General features: G+C 41.5%; 1 protein-coding gene across 1 annotated transcript in view; it reads right to left on the reverse strand.

Annotated features, from left to right (window-relative positions):
- ENTREP2 (endosomal transmembrane epsin interactor 2) overlaps window positions 1-25388 on the reverse strand; it is an 878750-nt gene that overhangs the window by 587415 nt on the left and 265947 nt on the right. Inside the window, exon 2 of the mRNA XM_075855203.1 lies at window positions 9977-10033. Within this exon, the coding sequence (XP_075711318.1) occupies window positions 9977-10033 (57 nt within the window). The remainder of the gene's footprint in view (window positions 1-9976; window positions 10034-25388) is intronic.

Raw genomic sequence — 25388 nt, forward strand, 5'->3', positions numbered from 1 at the left:
TTGACATGTCTGTTTTAGTAAATACTTGTATTCCCTATAATATAACACTAAGGCTGGGTTCACACAACCTATTTTCAGATGTAAACGAGGAGTATTATGCCTCGTTTTACGTCTGAAAATAAGGCTACAATACGTCGGCAAACATCTGCCCATTCATTTGAATGGGTTTGCCGATGTACTGTGCAGATGACCTGTAATTTACGCGTCGTCGTTTGACAGCTGTCAAACAACGACGCGTAAATTGACTGCCTCGGCAAAGAAGTGCAGGACACTTCTTTGCAACGTAATTTGAGCCGTTCTTCATTGAAGTCAATGAAGAGCAGCTCAAGATTACAGGCATCAAAGACGCCTCGCATAATACGAGGAGCAGCATTTACGTCTGAAACGACGCAGCTGTTTTCTCCTGAAAACAGTCTGTCTTTTCAGACATAAAAGCCTCACATCGTGTGCACATACCCTAATTGTGAAACATCTTTTCATAGAACTCTGAAATTTGTTATTCCTCAAGGAAATGTATTGCTAAATAGACAATTTGGCGTTACAATTTCCTTTGTCAATGGAATGTGTCCCCAGGGTCAAAATTGGAATAAAAATCAGCCCTGGCTGACAAATGACATTAGCCACATATGTATGTAGCGTGTACACACACTCGCTATATAAATGCATAAATACACACAAATGTACTACTTACGCATATATGAACAATCTCTACATATGAGCAGAAATATATAATCAGTACATACACATATAAATAGCAAACTTACTACATATGTGCACACCTACACAAATACTTTACATATACACATTCACTAAATACACATGTACAAGCACTCATTACATAGAACAATAGAAGAACGTCTTCGAGCTCATGGTCTTTGAACTCACACTACTATTTTGCTCTAGACACTAAATTTGGTGCTGCCTATTTATGCCCCTTTATCCAACTTGTTACCGTAATCTAGTTGTTCCCAACCGGTGTGCCGCAGCACCCTGTGGTGCCACGAGAACCGTCCAGTGGTGCCACAACACTCCGCTCATCCACTGCCATAAAACAAAAAATACTTTTGCTTGTAGCAGACGTAATGCACGCACATCTGCTACAAGTTCCACCCCCAACACTTACTTCTTCAACCTATGCTTGTAGCAGATATGACACACGCACGTCTGATACAAGTACCGCCCACTACTTCCCGCCTGAAGAGCTTGACGGAAAGGTGCCATTGGACCTGGGCAGCGTAAGTATTCATTCCCTCTCCAGCAGTAAGAACACTTTTATACCATTATAATCACATCTCCATGATGTGATTGTAGCGGCGTTATAGTGTGCTTACTGCTAGAGAAGGAATTAACTTCTGTCTGTGATGGTCACTTTACTGGGGGGCTGATGGTCACTTTACTGGGGGGGGGACTGATGGTAAGTTTACTGGGAGCTGATGGTCACTTTACTGGGGGGCTGATTGTCACTTTACTAAGGAGCTGATGGTCACTTCGCTCCTGAAGGAATTTTGAGGCAGATATTTTTCTGCCTTACACAAAACACCGTGTGAGCATACCCTAAGATTGCAGTGCTTGTTGTTAACTGTTTTTTTTTTGTCTTTTTGTAAACAATTTTTGGTATGGGTGCCCTGAGGAAATATTTTTTTCCAGGGGTGCCTCGAGCCTGAAAAGGTTGGGAAACTCTGCCCTAATTTATTAGCTGGTTAGAGAAAATCCTTCATTTAAAAATATTACAGTTATCATTCCCAAATTAAGTATTTTCAATAACTAGAGTATAGTTGAGAATTTCTATTTAAGCAGCCACCTATACACTTAAAGTATAGCTGTCACTTCAAACAACTTATGACATATCATAGAGACATGGCCAATGTTGTGATTGTCAGACACCCACTAGTCGCTAGCAGAAAGGGTACTCAAAGCCTGGACTCAACAGGTGATATCTTCTCTATGACATATCAGAAGTTATTGAAATATTAGCTTTAGCTCCTGTGAGGTAACAACCTGTCATTACAGGGGCGGACATACCATATATGTAATCTGTGCTGCTGCAGGGTGGTCCTGCATTCAATGGGGGCCACTGCTACCTTAAGAAAATAATGATTCCTTCTGTCATTTTGATCGCACATATGGGGCTACGATCTTTCCAATCCATGTTTCACAACTACTTTGTGGATTTGTATAGTGGTAAGGGATTTTCTGAAGAGCCATAAATAAGGCAGTCTATGGCAAGCATCCCACTGTCATTAAATAAGCAGTTTGACATCAAGGAGCCCGTATTTCGTTTTTGAACAAGGGCTCTGTGTTAGTGGTGTCTGGGTAAGCTACTGTGATATCACAAGAATGCTTCAGTCAGGTAATCTACTGTGACATCACAAGTGGGCTTTAGTCAGGTAAGCTGCTGTGACTTCACAACTGTGTTTCTGTCAAGTAAGCGTCTCTGACATCACAATTGTGTTTCCATCAGATAAGGTGCCGTGACATCACAATTAGATTTTAGTTAGGTGAGCTTCTGTAATATCAAATGTGGGTTACATGAAGGTATACAACTGTGAAATCATGTGTGTTTCAGTCAGGTAAGCTTCTGTGACATCACAAGTGAGTTTCAGTCAGGTGATTTACTGTGACCTCACCAGTATGTTTCTGTTAGGTAAGCAGCTGGGACATCACAAGTGTGTTTCAGTCAAGTAATTGCTTTTACGCATATGATACCTTAGAAGGATTGTTACATGATCTCTCACTATGGCTACTCTTGTCCTATTTATTTTTCACCATACACTCTGTCCTTTTACACAGGCAGATTTTCTGCCCGTAACGTGCGCCCATCGACGATATAGCAAGTTTATCGGATCGGCGCTCACTTAACTTCCATTTACATGCGGCAATCATCATGAGTATTCAAATTGTATACGTACAAACTATCTTTAAAACTCCTTCCCGACCGCCCACTGTCTTTTGACGTCAGGCGGTGCGGGTGCTTAGTCTACAGAGACGTCTTTTGGCGTCGCTGTAGATCAGGCTGATGAGCGCTCGTGAGAGCGCTCGTCCTCTAAGCAGGAGCTGTAACTAACAGCTCCTGATCTTAGAGCAGCCTGCTGAACACAGCTGGGGTCGGCAAACATTCAGACCCCAGCTGTTTAACCCTTTGATTACCGCGGTCCGTGACCGCGGCATGATCAAAGGGAATTCCCCTCTTTGATTGCATCACCGGGATTCCAGTGATGCGATCAAACACTGGGGAATCCCTCTGCAGTCAGCCCTGGGGACCTACAAAGGACCCCAGGGCTGTCTGTTCCATGTGCCTGCTGTTCGGGCACACTATGTACTGCCCGATCAGCAGCCTGTGTCATAGTGACACAGTGTAATGTATTAGCGTACAGAAGTATGCTAATACATTACAAGTAAAAAATAAAGTTACAAATAAAGTTATCCCTTGATGGGATTGAAAAAAAAAAAAGTAACAAAACAAATAAATAAATAAAAAAAGTCCCAAAAAGAGTCTTTATTTTGCATCAAATACACTTTATTGCCCCTACACTAAATAAAAACAAAAAACCTACGCATATTAGGTATCTACACGACCGTAATAACCTGAAGAATTAATCTAATGGGTTATTTAGTGTGACATGAATGGGATAAAAAATAAACAATAAAAACTATTCTGAGAATCGCTTTTTCCCATATTCACGCCATAAGAAAAGATTTGTTTACCCCCAAACTGTGGGGGGAAAAAATACTATTTCTCTCGCATAAAACAAGGCCTCATACAGCCACGTCAGTGAAAAAATAAAAAAGTTATGGCTGCTGAAACGCAGAGAGGCAAAAACAGAAAAATTTAGCTGGTCATTAAGGTCTTTTCAGGCCCGGTCATTAAGGGGTTAATATGATTTTGTTTCCATACAGTTTGCATTATTGTCGGCGGCCTATCCCCTTTTGACACGGGGAGATGTGGTGCTGACAAACGATGATCTTTAGGACCGCATAAAAAATGCGATCAACAACAACCTGGCGTTTGCTAATTTTTTTGTCTGTGTAGGGACACACTGCTAACTGGTAACACCCAGCTGTCAATTTATTCATACATTTATAGGAATAACAGAGGAACCACATAATGTAGAGTTCTAAGAAAAGATGCTCCAGAATTATTATTTCATGGGGAATACAATTATTTACTAAAACAGACATGTCAGGCGAGGTGACGGGTCCTCTTTAAGCTCAGTAGGTGAGGTGAGGTGAACTACACCAACCTTCATTAGTACTTGTCAGTATTCATATTTCATTACCATCATCTCCAGACCCAAGTCATACAGGTGACTACTTATTCTGAGTGACTGATGGGGCCTTGCTTCGTGCAACATTTTGGAAAGCTGAATACAGGGCTAAACAAAATAAAACATGTGAACGCAATTTATAGATCTCCAAGTACCATTTTGTTTAATAATATTGGAGTTTTTCTTCCTCTCAGACAATACTGTTGCCAATCACAGTAAACATAATGAGGAAGCAAAGTACTGTGATTTCGAAAGCCTTTTATTTCACCAGTTATTTTGATCCTTTGCTGTTAAAAAGACAAGTGGAAGTCACTGCACAGAAGAAATACATATATTATATTTATTGAAGGTATAGCCCAGCCAGATGAGAACATTTATGTGTATTATTGCAATTGCAGACAAAATGAAAGAGATAATAACAGGATGATTCAACAGATGTGTAGAGAATACAAATGCTCCATTTGTCACTTGCTGCATAAAGCCTGGCTGAAGATAGAGTAGCATAATGGCCATGACATTGTGCAGAAAGAGTTAGACATTTTTATGTGGTCTCACATCTCCTCAGGAGGAAAGTTCCACCTATATACTACATTGAGTATTGATATTTTTTTAAAGGTACAATATCATATAGAAGGTCTAATTATTTTGTATTTATGGCAAGTTTGGAGCTACAGGTAGTAGAACTAATTTGCTCTTCATAGTTTCAACCCAGTCTACGAAACCAGAATGTTGCTGCTTTGGGGTGAGGGAACATAGGAAAATAATCTATCCAATAAGGTGCATGGCTTAAACGTGTATTCCTATCTGTAACGTCCACTGGGATGTGAACCCACTGGGCTACTCCACTGAAAGGGATTAGCTGCTGTCCAGACAGATATAGGACAGCCACAGATCGATGGTACCTTGGTGGCAGGCTGGACACAGTCCAGTAGCAGGTATGGAAGCAGGCTGGTGCCGGGTCACTGGAAGCGGGCTGGTGCCGGATCACTGGAAGCAAGCTGGTGCCAGATTACGGGAAGCAGGCTTGTCATGGACCCTAGACTCAGGATTTACATGGATACAGGACTGGTCACGGACACTGGACACAGACACAGTTTTCACTAAACGGTTACGGAACCTTCACAGACTAACACTGGGTTAGTATCAACATTGCTTAGGCACTGGGTGTGTGGGCAGATTTCCATAAATAGTCCAGGGTATCCAGGGATAGGCTGGGGAATCTTTTACTGGTGCCCTACGGGCACAGTCTGGGGGAGAGGGTTGGCAGAGAGTAGAGCGCACCGGCATCCCTGGGAAGGGAGACGCCGGCGGGGAAGAACAGTCCTGCGGTCGTGGCTGCCGGTAAGAGGTTAATTCCAGCGATCAGTGACTGCGGGTATAACACTATCACAGGATGAGGGTCAGGTGACTCATGTTCCTCACATAGATGCAGGTCTCAAAGCTGCGACCTGCATATTTTAGACATTTATGGCATATCCTGTAAACACCCTAACTACATACCCTTTAGAGTCTACATTATTTCCAAGGTCTGGAGGTTATCAAATACTATTTCTCAAGATCACTGTAACCTACGGCCAGGACATTAGACATATACTAATTATTAATACTCAGAAATATTTAAAGCTATCCAAAGGTTCTCTATGATTTGTAATAACATAGAGACAAAATTCAAGGTATACTTAAAAAAAACTCCATAGCTGTAACAGACAGTAAAGGAAGTGCATCCATTTTTCTACCTACATATTGTGATCCACCACGAGCCCACCAGGAAGTCAGTATATGCAGTGCTGATAACCGTAACAGAAACATGATAATTATAAACTACCAAAAACTCAACCACCAGTCAGAAAGTAAAGATTATCAGGTAATTATCACAAATATACTGGGAATTCGACCCAGTAAGTGGGGACCATGAAGCATTATTACAGATTTGCTTTATTAATCCTGAAAAAGTGTCTTAATATTTAGCGGACTAAGTTAAAGGGTAACTAAACATTCAACAAACTTCTGACATGTCATAGTGTCATGTCAGAAGTTTTGATCGCTGGGGGTCTGAGCACTGAGACCCCCACCGGTCGCTAAAATGAAGCAGCAGAATCGATCGTGCGAGTGCTGAGCCGCTTACTTTCTGTTCGGCTTTTCTCAGAAAGCCGAGCAGTTGGCGTACGGACTCAATTGAGAGTCTATGGGCCCATACACCGCTACATCGGCTTTCCAAGAAAGGCTAAACAGAAACAAAGTGGCTCAACACAGTGGCGTAACTACCGCGGTAGCAGCAGTAGTGGCTGCTACGGGGCCCGGGGCTTGAGGGGGCCCGTGCCGCCAGCCGACACGCCCTCCCAAATACCCGGTGGCGCCGCTAGCAGCCGTTATGGCTGCTACAGGGGTAGCACCGCTACTGTGGGGCCCGCGCCACCGAGCCTTACACAGGCACTCTCATGCCTGCAGGTGTCGCTAGCACCGGAGGGGGCCCCGGTGCTAGCGGCAGCCAAATACATGTATTAGCACTGAATGGCCGGGCATGTTCCGTGCCTGACCATCCAGTGCCTTACAATGACACTGATTGGCATGCTTGGAAGGTGCTGATTGGCGGGGCAAGTCATTCTGCCCCGCCAATCAGCGTCATTGAAGGACGCTCATTCAGCTCCTGCAGACATGCTCAGAAGAGAGCATGTCTGCATCGCCAGTGAACAGCGTGGGAACCGGAGAATGTGAGTATGTCAACTTTATATATTTTTTTCCTCATAAAAATGTGAATGGCATTATCTATAGTGGGGGGGGTCTATCTACAGGGGGGGGTCGTCTTTATGTGGGCTATTATATATAGGGGGGTCTATATGTGGGGCAGTAGCTACAGGGGGGTCTATATGTGGGGCAGTAGCTACAGGGGGGGTCTATATGTGGGGGTGTGGGCCACTATATACAGGGGGGTCTATATGTGGACCACTATATACAGGGGGGGGTCTATATGTGGGGCACTAGCTACAGGGGAGGTCTGTATGTGGGGATGTGGGCCACTATCTACAGGGGGGTCTATATGTGGGGCAGTATATGTGAGACACTATACAGGGGTGGGCTATATGTAGAGCACTATCTATAGGGGAGCTATTTTTTAGGGTACTTTCTATAGGGGTGGGCTATGTGTGGGACACTATATACAGGGGTGGGTTACCTGTGGGGCACTAGCAACAGGGTGGCTATATGTAGTGCACAGTCTACAGGGGTGGGCTATATGTGGGACAATATCTACAGAGGTGGGCTATACGTGGAGCACTAACTATAGGGGAAGCTATATGTAGGGCAGCACGGTGGCTCAGTGGTTAGCACTATTGCCTTGCAGCTCTGGAGTCCATATGTGGGCACTATCTACAGGGGCTTCTATGTAGGTCACTATCTACAGGGGGCACTATCTACAGGGGGCACGGTGTGTGTGTGTGTGTGTGTGTGTGTGTGTGTGTGTGTGTGTGTGTGTGTGTGACAGTTATATTTAGAGGTGTTGAGAATTTTAACTTTGTTTACAGGTGCAGAAATGTTTTAAAAAAGTGAGAAGCTGAAGACATCTAAACGGAAAACTGCAGAAATGGGTCATGGCCGGGAGAAATCCATCATAGATGTCTGAACCGGAGGGAGAAGAAAAGAACTAGAATCTGAGACGTCACCGGTGAGTCACTTAATGTAAATGTTTATTCTGCCTCTAATCAGTATTGTAGTCACTGTATGATCTGCAGCGAGATGATGGTGGTATGATTTTTTTTTGTGAAACCGCATCTCCCAGCATATCCTTATCATTGTTTCGGCCATGCTGGGAGCTGTAGTTTTACGCCGTACAAACCTATGCGCAGTGGCGTAACTACCGCTATAGCAGCCGTTGCGACTTCTACGGGGCCTGCAGCATGAGGGGGCCCGTGCCACCCGCCGGCACGGCCCCTCCCATGGCCGCAGGCTCCGCTAGCAGCCGCTATGGCTGCTACAGCGCGACGCCACTGAAGGGGTTGTTCCTACAAAAGACATGCATCCCCTATCCACAGGATAGGGGATACATGTGGGATCGCTGGGACGCCCAGCGATGAGGAGAACAGGGGACCGAAAGTCCCCCCTAAGTTCTCCATGACAAACCTCGGACTTCCGTAGTCTGTCTGCAGCTCCATGGAAATGACTTGTGCACCGGTCGTGCTAGCACAGGCTTCCAGTATCCGTAGTTTCAGTTGCTGCACATCTCGTATCTTCACAGCATAGACAATTGCCTTCAGATGACCCCAAAGATAAAAGTCTAAGGGGGTCAGATCGGGAGGCATTTCTTCTGCGGTGTTGCTATCAGTGTGTGAAGAGTTGGAGAAGAGGGTTGCATTGACAATCCAACACAATGGGCAGCACTTTGAACACATTTTATAAGTGGTCAGAAACTTGTAAATAACTCATGAAAGAATAAAGTAACGTTAAAACCAAGCACACCATTGTTTTTCTTGTGAAATTCTCGATAAGTTTCATGTGTCACATGACCCTCTTCCCATTGAAAAAACTAAAGTTGGATACAAAATGGCCGACTTCAAAATGGCCACCATGGTCAACACCCAGCTTGAAAAGTTCCCCCCCCCCTCCCATATACTAATGTGCCACAAACAGGAAGTTAATGTCACCAACCATTCCCATTTTATTTAGGTGTATCCATATAAATGGCCCACCCTGTACATTCTTTCCAGATAATACCTAAAATTTTTTTTCCTCAAATATTTTAATATACATTTTTTTAAAAGGGATTGTCTTATGACAAGAATCCCATACAATCAATAGGAGGATGACGCCATCCACTATAAGTAATTCTTCATTGTACCCAAATCAACATACATTGTAGCAATGTCTTGACCCTTAAAATATATGGGTCTTTCTCAAGCTCCTCCATGTCCCTGGGGAAGAGATGGCACCAGGATGCAGAGGGAATTTGATGCTCTGGGCAATATTGTGCTGGGAAACCTGGCATTCACGTAGCTGTTACTTTGACATGTACCACCTACCTAAACATTGTTGACCATGTACACCCCTTCATGGCAACAGTATTCCCAAATGGTAGTGGCCTTTTTCAGCAGGATAATGCGCCCAACCACACTGAACAACTTGTTCAGGATTGAAAACAATTGGTGGCATATCACAAGAAACCTTCAGAGATCTTGTGGATTCCATGCCTTGATGGGTCAGATTTGTTTTGCCAGCAGGATGGGGATCTATAGAATATTAGGCAGGTGGTTTTAACGTTATGGCTGAGCGGAAAGGTTTGGGAATGAAGTTCATTTAACATTAGCATTTTAGGGGCCCCTTGGTCTTCCTCCCCTCCTTTTTTATTCTTGTTTATGCACATTACTATGAAATATTAAACACCTATATAAATGTATAATAGCAAATGTGCATAATAATATATTAAAGATATATTATGGCATGTTAAAACATAATCATTTTACAATTATTACAACCTGGAGAAAAGCAAGAGGTAAGCTCTGGCTGGATTGGTTTGTAGTTACTCCATTCACTGACTGACACTTTAAAGTGAATGTTGAGGCTGAGTTTCAATCGGATGCCTTCTGATATTTCTATATAATAAACGTTATATATATATATATATATATATATATATCGGCAATGTGTTTGATTTTACAGCAATTTGCTTAGTGGTTGAAATAAATGGACAGTCCATCCCTGATAATTAGGCTTTTACTTACCACAAGTGAGAGGGGACGTTTCCAGGCAACAACACCAATCAATCCTGACAAGAGGACCTGGAAAGAAAAGAGAAATGTCAGTATATAAAGCATGCAACTATTTATTCTGGCCACTCCATAGAATCACAACATACACTTTGTACATTACTTTTGTTCAAAAGTACGGCACTTATCCACTGAAAGTTGGTTCTTTGACAGCAGAGACGTGCAAAATATATGAATTACACATGAAAAAACATGGAAATGTGTCCTGTATATAAGAAGGACGTGCCTAACCGTTTGAACCTTCAAATAATAATTGCATGCTGTTTTTGCATGCGGCACTGCTAATCTGGTCCTCTACAGGAGTAGTTCTAAAAAACCTTTCCTAGTTCTACTTCCTTAGAAAAAAAAATGTGAAAATTGTCAGCAAAATCATACGGTGGAATACCGGCCGCTGTTATTAAATGTCCTAACAGAAACTTTCTTTTTACCTTTATAGCAGTTAGCTGATGGCTGGAACTTGTAACTATCATTCTTATGCCTTATACACGTGGTCATATTAAGTATCCCAACTGTATGAATCCGAAAAACAGTGCCCGTAGTAATCTATGGGCCTATACTTAATCTGACTGTTCCTTCGGGGCATTCAGAGGTTTTCTTTTATTAATATCATAAGAATCTGCAAGAAAAACTCATTGCATGCTCCATTGCATGCTGTATTACAAAGGTGTTCTCACAGAGGGACCATGGGGCAGCACACAGAATGCCAACAGGACTGTGTACACGGTATTGTTATGTGCATGAGTCCTTACACTGAATTCTTCTCTATAAAGAAAGAAACAACTGCAATACAGAAACTTGTGTCAAGAACTGTGCTATCTGTAATCATTAAAACAGGTTTTTTTTTTATATAGCTATAAACTCTGCTTAATGGAACTATTTAGAAACTGTCATTAAAAGGCTTCCCCTGGGACTTTAACATGGATGGGCTATCTTTAGTATAGGCTATGACTGTTTAATCAGTGGGACACTTACTGATCAGCATAGTGAAGGGGATGGTTTACATAGACAAAGCCTGTCCATATGAGTGATATAAGATAAGGAAGGGAGCTCCAGATCAAAATAACATAGGCATGAGCTCAGTACAATCGGTACGGTGCCAACCAGGGGACAAAACTAGTATAATCAGAGAATGAAAGAGCAGAAAGGAAGTAAAGGGAAATAAATAGAAGAACAGAAGAAAAAAGAAAAGGAGAAGAATCAGAAATAACCTCTGGAAAAACAGGCACTCGGCTCAGCACAATTATAGAAAAAAATATCAATTTATTAGCAAAGTTGATTAAAAGAAACAAGGTAGCAACAATTGCAGTCCCCATATGAGTGATATGCCTAGTACTGCGAACCATTGGTCTAGATATACAATGAATAGGATACAGCATTCATGTGAGTGCAGCGACATCTACACTACGATGACCGCCAGGGGTCCCAGATACCAGATTCTTATTGATCCAACATTTATGGCATATCATAAAGATAGACCATCAATATTAATGTACCAGAAGTCCCCTATTATTTGAGCAATGCATGTGATATATTAATTAAAATGTCAACTTCATAGAGGGGGTCCCAAGAGCACCTTTTGCTCAGCATGATTATCACTTGAATGGGCACCACGTTATATCACATTTTTCCTGCAGCAGCCGCTGATGCCGAAACGTGCAGAGGCCTGCAATTGGCAGACCTCCGTCATCCAGCTAATACATAATATTCAAAAGTGTCTAAAAAAATGTCAGCTTGATATAATATAGTACAAGCCATTATCTGCACCAGTTCTCAGGGCCCTTTTAGGGCCTTTTTCGACTGCATTTTCCCTGCATGTTTAATGTATATGCTGGGAAAGCTCCTGTCAAACATACCCATTGACTCCCATTACACCGATGGAGGCCAAAAGAACACTCTTCATCGCTATTCCATATATAGGCACCCAGTGGAAAAAAAGTATACCTCGCCGTATTTGTTTTTTTAACATGGGATACTTTTAGAAATGGATGCTACTGTTGGACAACTGTCACATCCTCTATTTAACGTATATGAAGAGAGCTCTTTCTGGGTTATATACGTCAAATAAGACCATAAACGCAGTGTGAAAAGGGCCTTACAGCTCAAACACACCGGTGAATCCACCCGAAGAAGCAGCGGAGACAATACCCCATGATCCTTTTCAGCTACCAGCATCGACAAAGATCATGTAACATATTTAGTGTCTCAAAGAAACTGGAAATTTCTTCAGCCTTCCCTGTTTTCCCCATTTGGGAGCTGCTTAGTGGGTATAATTGTACCCACTAATATAACCATCTTTGGTATCATGTTTTGACAGGTTCACTTAAAAATCCATATACATGATTACTACTAATTAATAATATCAAAATGTACACGAATGCTGCTCTACCATCAACCATTTGGTTGGCACGCAGTTAATCACAGTAAAAATGGAAACAAAATTTAAGTTGTGCCATTTACATTAGAGAATTATTACTTCTAAAATCCTTGACGTTCATTTCATTTACATGAAACAAAAACGCTAAACAATAGCTTTTGTAAGCGGGCTTATTTGTGTCTACATAAATAATTGTTTTCTTTCTAGTGTAAATCATTGTAAAGAACAGGCAAAGAAATGTTACTTTCCTGAGTCGAGCCAGCTGCTAGAGAATTGCTTCTGTTAAAATAGCATTGATGAAAACACATTGCTTTTCATTTTTTAATGTCACTCATTCAAAGTGGCTGACTCAAAATCTGGCATGCCTGGAATAACTTTTAGGATCTGAAGGCAATCAAGTCTATTATAGAAAAAAACGTGATTACCAATTACTGTACACTACGTTCTTCTATTGCACAAATTAGCAACTTAAAAAATCATATCTCTGCCCTTACCTCTGCTGTGCGTCATAAAGCCTGCCTATCGGTGCTTATTTATTCATGCTGGAAGGGTTACAAGTACAACGATCACTGAATTCAATATGTGGGGTCCTCCAAAAAAAATAAATGGTATCATAGAATAGGAACTCTTCATAAAACATAACCTTTATTAATTATAGGAATAAAATACTCAAGGTAATTCCGTTGATATACAAATACCCCTGACACCACCAGGGTAGATTCAATAAGCAATCCACGATTATTACCTGGAGTATCCAAAACAGCTGGGACTCTACAGTAGGTGGCGTTTGTCCATACGCCACCTATGAATATACTCCAGGGATAGGAAAAAAAATTTAAGTGTGGGGGGAAAAACTATTTTTTTTGTATCCCTGGAGTATATCCATAGGTGGCGTATGGTACTTCGCCACCTAGAGACACCTTTGTTCTGGATACTCCTGGTGATAATTGTGGATTATTTATTAAATCAGCCCTGGTGGTGTCAGGGGTATTTGTATATTAATGGAATTACCTTGAGTATTTTAGTTACTTTAGTTATTAAGGTTATGTTTTATGAAGAGTTCTTATTCTGTGATTCTGAAAGGGTTACAAGTTTGCAAAATATTATTTTGTCATAAATTAGAACCAAAATTATATCGGGTGTGCATCACAGGGTACGTCATTTATTACAATCTTTCTTTAGAGAAAACTCTGGACATTTAGCTCCAGACTGTGATCTCTGCTAAACTTTGCACGCATTATAACAGAGAGTATCTAGGTATTGCCCTGCCAGGACCTTTCTTTTTTTAATACCTCACCATAGAACTACAATTCCTTGCACTCCTGAGTGTAGGGACATAGCCATATATCTGTTGATGGGCCTAATACGAAACAGAGGGAACATTACAATGGGAGAGCACTCAAACTGACTGACAGGGACATTATTTTTTTGCTGGAAGTACACACTTGTATCATCACATAATGAAAAGATATGCAACTTTTTAAAAATATTTTGTTTTTCAGTTATTTGCCATTATTAAGATCTTTGCTTGCTTTTAGTGAATTAAAGTATTCTTATTGACATTCAGAGGCTGAAAAACTGTCCTGACCAAGTCCTGTTCACAGCCGCAGGCTGTTACAATACATGAATGTTGACAATTTTCTTTGAGCTAAACACATCAGCAGCACAAATTTCTACCCTGTCCTGGAGTCAGGGGGTGTACACTATCTACAGGAGGTGCAGGGGTAGCATTCACACCCTGGTGACCACCTGAGGGGGCCCAAAGGCCCTTCTGCCACATAAGAAGACACCAGTATTATAAATGGCACATGGTAGATCAGGGCTCTGTTACAGATTTTGCATAGTGGTCAGACTTACACCTTTGCCTGGAGTACCAGCTTATTATTATTACCTACATTGATACATTGTAGTAAATCCTTTATTTGTAAGCAGGACAAGAGGGAAGACGTAATTCATTTATTTTTTTATGATAATCAATACAAATAGGACATTAGATTCAGAATAAACAAAATCATTAATCATAACACAATGAGAGACAGATACAGAAATCATTGCATTAAAGTATGTCAAGAAGTATGCAGCAAATCAGTAAAGAGTTTCTATCATGTTTCATCACTTCACTCACTTCCAGTAGTCTTAAATTACTCACTATGGAAAGAAAAAATAATAATTACTCCATATGTTTTCATATTTTCTATTTATTGTTTTCTGGGACATTTGTAATCCCCAGACAGCTAGTACCAGCAATATCAATCACTTGTTTTATAACGCAGAAGGAATATCAATTTTAGTTTCTGTGACAATGATGGATTTTTCTTGCGTTCTGTGGGAATCTTGACAGAGTTTACTGGTTTCTCTGAAATCCTCGTCTCTCGAGGGTTAAGGAGAGCCCAGGAGAAATGGTGGAGAAACATTGCAATAACTACTATACAAGTTTTAGAATGGCTTCATGTTAGAATGCTTGTGTGATAAAGATGGTATTCATTTTTCATGAACATATCTATTATTTTGGCATTTAGAAATAGTGAATTATAGCAATACGATTATTAGATATTAAGGGTATGTTCACACACCACAGATTTGTTGCTGAAATTTCTACAACTATACCATATATATGAAATTCATGCACATGCTGCAGAAACAACTCCATTCAGATGCATGGAAGGAATTTTCGACCTAAAAAACCATAAGGGCACGGGCAGACGTGGCGGAATTTTTCCGCTGCAAATGTTGGTGCAGATTTGGGGCAATTATGCAACGAATCTGCACCAACATGTACATATTTGACAGGTAATTCAGACGTTGCAGAAAAGACAGCGGACTTGCCACAGATTTCAGTTTTTGCATTGCAAAGGCTGAAATACGCAGTGAAATTCCGCTTCTTCTTCGCAACAGACAGTGCATGCCGCGGAGGGAAAATTCTTCACCGCAGCCTTTGGTCCGCAGCGAAGTTTTCCGCCACGTCTGAACTAAGGGCATGTATTTCTTCCGCCACTGTCCGCATCAATGCCGCACAGAATCTGTGTTGCAGATTCTGTGGCGGATCTGCCCAAAATGAGCATTAAATTGATGCGGACTAGCCGCTGCGTATTGAGGTGAAAGTACTTCCCTTCTCTCTATCAGTGCAGGATAGAGAGAAGGGACAGCACTTTCCCTAGTGAAAGTAAAATAATTTCATACTTACCAGCCGTTGTCTTGGTGACGCGTCCCTCTTTCGGCATCCAGCCCGACCTCCCTGGATGACGCGGCAGTCCATGTGACCGCTGCAGCCTGTGATTGGCTGCAGCCGTCACTTAGACTGAAACGTCATCCTGGGAAACCAGACTGGAGGAAGAAGCAGGGAGTTCTCAGTAAGTATGAACTTCTATTTTTTTTTACAGGTTGATGTATATTGTGATTGGAAGTCACTGTCCAGGGTGCAGAAACAGTTACTGCCGATCGTTTAACTCTTTCAGCACCCTGGACAGTGACTACTATTTACTGACGTCGCCTAGCAACGCTCCCGTAATTATGGGAGCCCCATTGACTTCCTCAGTCTGGCTGTAGACCTAGAAATACACATAGGTCCAGCCAGAATGAAGAAATGTCATGTTAAAAAACCAATACGCTCCGCAGCACACATAACATCTACATTACATCTGCGGACTTCATTGCGGAATTTGGAATCTCCATTGAAGTCAATGGAGAAATTCCGCAATGAGTCCGCAACCAGTCCGCCACACGTCCGCAACAACCATTGTATGCTGCAAACACCAAATTCCGCACCGCAGCCTATGCTCCGCAGCGGAATTGTCCGCAACGTGCAAATGAACCCAACCACAAAGATGTGGAAGGCAATGGAGAAACGGGTCCGCTGCGGATTTCCGCTGCGGAGTGTCCGCAGCGGAATTCCAGAGCAAATCCGCTACGTCTGGCTATGCCCTTACTTGCCAAAAAATTTATTGAAACAAATGTAAAAAACGGCCGCAGGAGAATTCCACTGCGGACTGTCCACAGCAATTCCGCCACGTTTCACAAATAGAATACGGAGGATAAACACCTTTGAAATTATGCAAGAAGCTGTGAATTTAAATATAGATCATACATATATGTGAAATCTTTATTTTCAGATTGATGCTTGTACTAGTGTAGACAAACTTTCAAATATCGTTTAGTCCTGATAGAGTTTCTGTAATTGTTTTAGCAATTTCCCCAAAAAATAAATTAATTGAATTAACTACTAATATTTTTTCATTGCTATCTGAATGAGTCATCTAGCTGGTATCTGGTCTAACATAGATGTAAAGTGCAAGATGATAGGAAGTGTCAGGGCTCGTGCTCATGGTTGTAATAGAATTAGTGCCAAGAATGAGAAATCTTTAGGCCAGGATCACAGACACTGTTTTGATGCAGTTTTGTGGCAATTTTTGGCCCAGAATTTTTAGTTAAAAACAGCAGTGCACATTAAAGAAAGTAGATGCGTCAGATTTTTATTTATACCTTTCCTTTCTTTTGAATCTTCTTTTGGCTTGGACTCAAAAAACCGCATCAAAAAATGCATTAAAACTCTATGTGTAATCCAGACAAGATTAGATCCTGTTCTTGGCACTTAATTTACATCTGTCTGAATGTAGTCTTAGGTGGGGTTTCCACAAAGTGTAAATGCTGCAAAATTTACAGTAGCAGCAAAGTGAATAAAGTTTAGAAAATCTCAGTCACATGCTGCGGAAAAAAAAGCCGAAAAGTTGTGTGTAAAGTGTTCTGTGTTGCGACCTTAAATTATGCAGCATGCCAATTTATGCTGCGAGTTCTGTGTGGATATGCTGCATGTTTGGCCCATAGTCTTGAATAGACTTCAATATGCACAGCAAAAACACACTATTTGCTGTCGATTTGTGTGACTAAGGCCCGATTCACACGAGCATGTTCAGTCCGTGATATACGGTCCGCAGGTCGGCCGCATTTCCCGGCCCGGCTCCTAGCATCGTCGCTATGACACTAGGAGTCCCTGCCTCTCCACGGAACTACTGTCCCGTACTGAAAACGTGTTTTCAGTACGGGACAGTTTTCCCACCGCGAGGCAGCGACTCCTAGCGTCGTAGATAACGATGACGATAAGAGCCCGGCTCCCTGCACTATGTTCGGTCTGGGAAATGCAGCCGACCTGCGGACCGTATATCACGGCTGAACATGCTCGTGTGAATCCGGCCTAAATTAAATGAATTTTTGGGAGATTCTGCTGCAGAATTTCTGTTGTGGAAATTACGCAGCATATCCTGTGTGTTGGGTCAAACCCTTGGGGTGCAGTCACACGCGGCAGATTTAGTTTTTTGTTTGACATTTTTGTGACTGAAAATCCGATCCATTCATCTTAATGTGGTTGTTACTGCAGCACGTGCATGGATTTTGCCATTTATATTCAAATGAATGGAAATTATTTTCAGTTGCAGAAATATCTGTACCAAAATTTGCCGTGTGTGACTGCACCCTTAAGTTCTCATGCGGATGGCAAAGTAATGTGCGCGAACCGTGTGTTGGAATGGCCAGTCATATAGTGCTTCAGTGAGGACCATATTCTCTTCTGGAAGCAATGTTTCCAGGGGAGCATACCTGAATGATACAGCGTAGGATGGAACATGCCACCTTTTTTTCCACGGATGTATATCGAATCCATAAAAAACATTTTATAGAATCAAAAGCATCTGTAAGGTACAGTATATACCAGGCTATGGGCTCGCATTACAGATGCGTTTTACAGAGATCAGTAATATTGCCCTGTATATGAGCACTTAGGTGAATATAACACAAATATTGAAAAAAAAACAAAACAGAAAGTGTATTTTCACCTTTGAACATCATTTTACGGTTCACATATAGAATTAATCTTTGTAAATACATTGCATTACTTATCTTGTACTAAACTGAGTTGCAGCCTGTTTTGTAGTTCTGTACAGTGCATGGTGTAATGGCTACACGCCCCAGAGCGCAAATCACCAAGCCCTGTGCAGCTTCGGACTATAACACAGGCTATAACTCAGGATCAGTACAAGATAAGAAACAAAATAGGGCAGATTTAAATAGGAATTCACATCTGTTTTAACACCTTATTAAGGAACTCTTTACATTATTAAAGGAAAAGAGAGACAAATATTTCTAATCAACATTAGTGTATTATTGTGAATAAAATCTGATTTTGGTAAATGTCTTTTTTGCACACTGATTCATGCATTTCAATATAATACTGTCTGTTAGATAATTTATTCTTACAGCACAGGAATATGGCTATAGACCTGTCAGTGTCATTTCAGATTTGAGAACACGTCAGTGCAACTTGCCAGAAGTTCCATATGTAATTAGCTGTTGCTTGACTTGATCTAAAGATCATTGCTCTGACATGTCACTCTCAGGGTCTAAGCTTGGCAATATATTCATCAATATGTCCTGGGGATATTAGCATAGGTGTTCTGAATAGAGATTTTTTTTTTTGTGCCGTTATTTGCATTTCAAACCATCATCTGTAGTCATACCATCTGTACTTAAATCATTTTTTACTAGCTTTTGCATATTCATATAGTTCATAGATCTTGGATAGAAAAACTATTATGACAATTGGTTCAAACAGATAAATAAACCTACCAACCATTAGAATCCAGAAGTGCTATAATAAGCATCACACAGGAATTATAACATTATTATAATGTCTACAAATTTAATATTTATACTTTAACATATGACTATATGCATGATAGGAACCATTTATGTAAAGGTTTATATTACAAGTACTCTGGTCAGGGGCGTAGCTGGAGGGGGGCTACAGAGGAATGTGCCCCGGGTGCTTGGTGACAACAAGACACTGCCTTGGCCAAGCCATTTAGATACAGGACTAAGGCTACTATTACACGGGCCATGTAAACAAGAACTGATCAACGAGGCAGCTCATTGATCGGCGCTCGTTTCTCCTATCACACGGAGAAATGGTTGGATAAGTATAGGGACAAGAGCTTGTTACTACAATCGCCAGGGCCGGCTCCAGGTTTATGTGGGCCCTTGGGCGACACAGACTTAGTGGGCCCCATTGCGGGGGAACTCGCGGCAGCAGTACAATGGCAGAAAACATTGTGCCCCCATATACAAGTTAGACCCTGTTTATGCCCCGACATAGAAGTTAGGCCCCCATTTTGCACCCCCATATATTTAGTGCCCACTGTAGATAGTGCCACAGTGCCCCCTGTAGATTGTGCCACACAGCGCCCCATCTAGGTAGTGCCACACAACCCCCCCTCCCAGGTAGTGCTACACAGCCCCCCCTAGTGTTAAAAAGCCCCCCTCCCAGATAATGCTACACAGCCCCCCTCCCTTGTAGTGCCACACAGCCCCCCTCCCTGGTGGTGCCACACACCCCCCTACTTGTAGATAGCGCCATTGGGGCTCCCTCTAGGAGTAGAATGCCCAGCCAGGGCACGATGTCACTGTTCATGTATGGGTAGTGACATCAGGGGCTTCTTCAGGAGAGGAATCCCCGGCCAGAGCGTCGGCAAAGCTCTGGCAGGGAATTCAGCTCCAAGAGTTGCCACTGACTCACTATATAGGAATGCATAGTTTGTTGTGGTTTTTCTATACAGTTGGCCACTGCGTATGCTGCGCTGTGTACATTTTTTTTAAACATGTGGACCTGTAGATTATGTATACCACCGTATGGATCGGGAGATTTTCCTGGCATATATGGCAAACGTAGACACTAAACATGATGTGTACATATATATATGTACATATATATATATACACGTGTGTGTTAGTGAGTGCATGTGTATTTCATATATATATATATATATATATGTATATTTAAAAAGATAGAAAATAAATAGATAAATAAATATGTAGATAGATAGATAGATAGATAGATAGATAGATAGATAGATAGATAGATAGATAGATAGATAGATAGATAGATAGATAGATAGATAGATAGATAGATAGATGTATTTATTTATACTTTTTCTGTTATGCTAAACAGTCAGATCTGGGGTGACTGCTCAGCATGACAGACATACCCAATGAAGGGGTTAATAGCTGCATTACTTGTAGCTACTTACATACATCTGGTGTAGGGGTCAGAGAGCAGCGCGGGACACTGCTGCTCGTACTGCGGGGGAGGAGCAGACATGCACACGGTGACTTCTTGCTGTAGTCATTCCTTTCCCTCTAGGTCACGAGGAACAGGGAAACAGCTAGAATCAGGCTGATTGGCTGGACGGCACAGTGGGCGGGCCTGCCCAGGAATGTATTAGACTCATTTATCGCAGTGCTGCTGCTTCAGCTATGCCACTGTCTGGGGCTCGTCCAGGAGCAGAATCGGCAACGCTCTGGCCGGGGATTCCACTCCTGGAGGAGCCATGACTGCAGCGTCAGCACCTGAAAGCCGAGTGGACCACCCTAAGTGTAATGGGCCCCGGCACTTGCCCGGATTCGCCGGGTGCTGATGCTGGCCCTGACAATCGCTCCTCACCATACATTTTCATCATGTCGGCAGCACGTCTCCCTGATTACACAAGGAGATGTGCTGCCAACAACGATGATTTCTAATTCTGCATATAAGAGAAGATCAGCCGATGAACAAACGTTTGCTCATTCATCGACTGATCGTTGCCTTTATTACACCCAGATTACGCCTTGATGATAGGGAATGAGCATTCATATAAACGCTCGTTTGCCCGATCCTTGGCCTGTGCAATAGGGCCTTTAGGGATAACACAAAGCTTAGCCCCAGTTGATGGAAAAGCTAGCTACAACTCTAGTTATTCATTTATCAACAAATCAAACACTCATTGCTGTCTCATAGCTCTCGCAAGTATAACTCTTGTGGATGAACAGTCCCTACTTTAGTATGATATCCTTATACCCCCCTTTGCTTCTGAAATATCCGTGTCTTGGAACTGACCTTGTTGCCCATAATAACGAATTATAATGCAGTTTTCATTTCTCTTGTCCAGTTTAATAAATAAAAGCTGAGCTCAGATTGGAAAGTATAGGCATTTTCAATTAGACAGTTTTGATAAAAGAAGCCAAATATCTTCATGAGAAGACATAGAATAGTTGATAGACATGGCATTAAAGAGATATATATGTAGTTTAAAGTAGACTGTACACACATGTCCATGTGCTGTAACAAGAGCTGGTACTTATTCCTATACTTGGTAGACATGAAATGTAAGGGATATTTGAGTAGTTATATTTGTGCAATGTTTCCCTTACTCTTTTCTAAGCCAGAGCCAAAATATGTTCGGTCTGTTGATAAACATCAAACACCATAAAGATAGTTGAGGCAGAGGACAGATTTCATTTAGTCAATAATAACTTTGACAAAACCAGATCTATGAACTGTGTGTATCACAGTGACCATTTATTATCTCACTATTTTCAACATTTTTAGAGCTACCGCTTTCTATGTCTATAAACCCACATAAAGAGCGGAAGATGCACTGAATTCTAATCATATTTCACTCAGGCAACAAAAAGCAAGACCTAAACACTGGCCAGCCCCTAATGTTTTAAAGAAGCGCTCCGGCAATTTTTTTCCCTATAAAGTGCAGAATTTTGAAAGAATAATGTAGAGGCTCTTGTGTATGCCTGTTTTAGTTGATGTGCCTTTTACTGTTTTTTTTGCCATCTTGGTTCCCTCTTCCCTTCTGATATGGTTCCCCTAATGCAGCCTACATTCTCCATCATGCCTATGGCTTTGCAAAGGGGCAGAGTATCTTCACACTACACTTGCTCTGTTCTGAGTTCTTTCTAAGTGCAGCAAGTGATAGATCAGTAACATAGAACTTCTGTCCTCACAATACAAAATCTATTCTATGTAATGCAGCTTCAGTCAGTCTCCATGCTTCCTGCTAGTAAATAGATCAGTGACATAGAACTTCTGTCCTCACAATGCAGTCTCAGTATATCCTATGTGATACAGTTTAAGCCGGCCTCCTCTGACTCCTGCTTGTGATAGATTTCTCTCTGTCAGTGCTTACAAGCAGGGGACAGGGGAGAGAAGTGTTAAACTGCATCTCATAAAAATACACTGGACTCTGCACATAGCATTCGCAGATAGTTTACACAATAGTTAGTGAGTCAGGGGAGGTTTATAACTCTGTAGCTAATCATTGTATGGACTCACTTCTTATATCACTGCAGTCCTGGTCCTTTGGATAGGGCAGAAATGATCTCTTCAACAGCACTCTATGCATGGGGGCATACAAAGAAACAAGGAGGGTGGAGAAGGGTGTGGGGAGAGGAGGGGTCTGAGAGCTTCTTGGAAGGATTTGATAGGTGAAGATATAATCTGACCTCCTGTCTACACACTAGAGTATGGTTTATTTTGGAGGTCAGATTGAGAGCACGTGACGCTGTGGCCCATAATGAAAGGGTTTAAAATGTATATATGCCACTCAGCTGGGAAGGAACAAATGACACTGCTAGAATATTGCTGGTGAGTTAAAACGATATATGGAAAAAAATAATTTTTGTCGGACTGCTTTTAAAAATCCACAGTAGATCAGCTAACTACAACCAAATTACTTACAAAGTCAAGAATAAAAACATTTAGTTATAAGTAGAGATGAGCAAACTTATGAAAAGTTCGGTTCGGCTAGTTCGCCGAATTTCACGAAAAAGTTCGATTCGGACCGAACTAGTTCTGACCGAACCTGTAATTTCCGTGCGCCGAGCATGGTACTGTCCAGGGTGCTGATAGAGTTAATGGGCTGCACTAACTCTTTCAGCAACCTTGTAAATATACAAAACAAAGGTAGAAGGATTTAGAAATCAAATATGCTGCATTACATAATGGATATGTAATGAAGGAGCAGCATAGCATGCTGAGGAAGCCTGAGGGAACACGGAGGGGAGAAGAGGTAAGGTGAGTATGCTTTTTTTTTTATTATGTCTGATGATAAGGAGGGAATGGATGGCTCATGGCCGCGGTCATTGCTCCACAATTGTTCTTTTCGTAACAAATGTTTTGCATCTTACTCCAACTTTCTTTCGATTAGGACTGGTATATAAAAAGGCCAGTTCTAAAAATTTCCCCCCAATGTTTCTATAACTTTAATTTTTTTTCACAAACAAATGCCATAACAAAGAAATGTTGCAAGCGCATCTACACCAACTAAATACCCCCCAAACCCCCAACTGGTGTTTTTACCATTTACCTTGTTTCATTTGTGCCACCACTGGATTAAATATTAATGCTTTGTTATCCAAAACACCAGCAGCTGTGCTTCTATTAATACACAGTAATCATACAATGAAGGAATTGCAATGGTTTAATTACATTGCACTGGCAAAACGACCTATCCCTGCATGAAGTGTCACTCTGCCAGCATTTATTTGTAATCATAAATAATTAAGGAAGACTTTCACTGTGAATGCAAGAGAAAGGGATGTTTCCACTAAATCATTGAAGAGGTTGGCAGGTTCTGGAACCTGACAATTTAGTGGCTAATTATCTAAAGGTTATCGCTCATGTTTGAAAGAAACATTTCCACAAGCACAAAGACAGACAATTAAAATCAAACTCCACTAACAGAATAACGTATATGACAGATAATGCGTGATTTCTGCTTGAGTAGGGTACATACAGTAGTTTAGAAAAGGCCAATGACGTGGTTAAGATATGAAGGAACATTTCAACATTCTGCCTACACATTGGGAACTCATTTTTTTTTCTTCATAAACGAGATGCTATGTGTTTCTTCTTACTATTGTGAATCAAAAAGAGAACTGAAATTGAAATGTGAAATCATATTGTTCAGTATATGTATAGAAGATAAAAGCACTAGTAAGAAATGTACTTTTATTGTTCATTGCTCCAATGTAACTTTTTAGGCTCCACTATTAAGCTTTAAATGAAATATGTAACGTCTCTGAGAAATAATAGAAAATTATAATAAGTATGAATGTCAGTACAATTCCAATATTATTATTATCCCTGAGAAAAAACTATTGTATTACGTTTCTACATTCATTTACTGTCTTTACTTGAAGCCAGAGCAACACAAAAGAACCCATAGGAACACAAGAATAAATGTGAGCTCCAACTAGATTCTATGGAGCAAATGATCAGAGCAGGCTATTTACTGAGATGCTATGTCTCCTCAATTCTAAAGCTTCCTCTAGAAAAATATCTCCCAAGCCAGTCCTCAAGAAACCTAAACAGAGTGTATATCGAGGATTACCTAAAGCTGGATTCACTCGTCACAGTCAAAATGTGTTGTTTTTTTCTGCAAACCGTGTAATTAGCTGATGTGTTTTCTACTGTATATTGGAAATATTCTTAAGACATCCTGTTTTTCAAACCTTAAAGGGGTATTCCGGTCACAAGGAGTTATCACCTATCCACTAGCTAGCTGATGACTATTAAGGTGGGTTTACATGGGCAGATTTCTGCCCATAACGAGTGATGATCGACTATATAACAAGTCGATCGGCGCTCATTAACAGACCCTTTTACACGGGCGTGTGCTATGCTGTATGGTGATGAACGATTGTTTGGTCCCCATCAGTTTGCATCATTGTCGGCTGCACATTCCCTGTTTACACGGGGAGATGTGCTGCCAACAACGATTATTTCATAGCCTGCATAAACATGTTGTCCACCGACAAATAATTATTTGCTCTTTTGTCGGCTGACTGTTGCTCTGTTAGAAACGCTCTTTCCTGATTATTGGCCTGTGTAAATGGGCCTTTAGATGGACCCCCACCGATCGCTAGAACAGAAGTAACTTGTCCCCATTTCCCCCAGCCGCTGGCCTTGGGCCAAAAGTCATTGAATGGATCACAGGTCACGCATGGGCCTTGCCGCTTCATTCAAAGTCTATGGCACTGACAGAAACTGCTGGAGGGCCACATGGGGCCCCCATTCTGGCAATAGGTGGGGGCCCAATGGTCAAACCCTTACCTATCTAACAGTTGGCACCTATGTAGTGAATAGGTGGTAACTTCTTGTGATTGGAATACCTCTTTTTC

Source organism: Rhinoderma darwinii, chromosome 3 (genome assembly GCF_050947455.1).
Source record: "Rhinoderma darwinii isolate aRhiDar2 chromosome 3, aRhiDar2.hap1, whole genome shotgun sequence".
Classification (NCBI taxonomy): domain Eukaryota; kingdom Metazoa; phylum Chordata; class Amphibia; order Anura; family Rhinodermatidae; genus Rhinoderma; species Rhinoderma darwinii.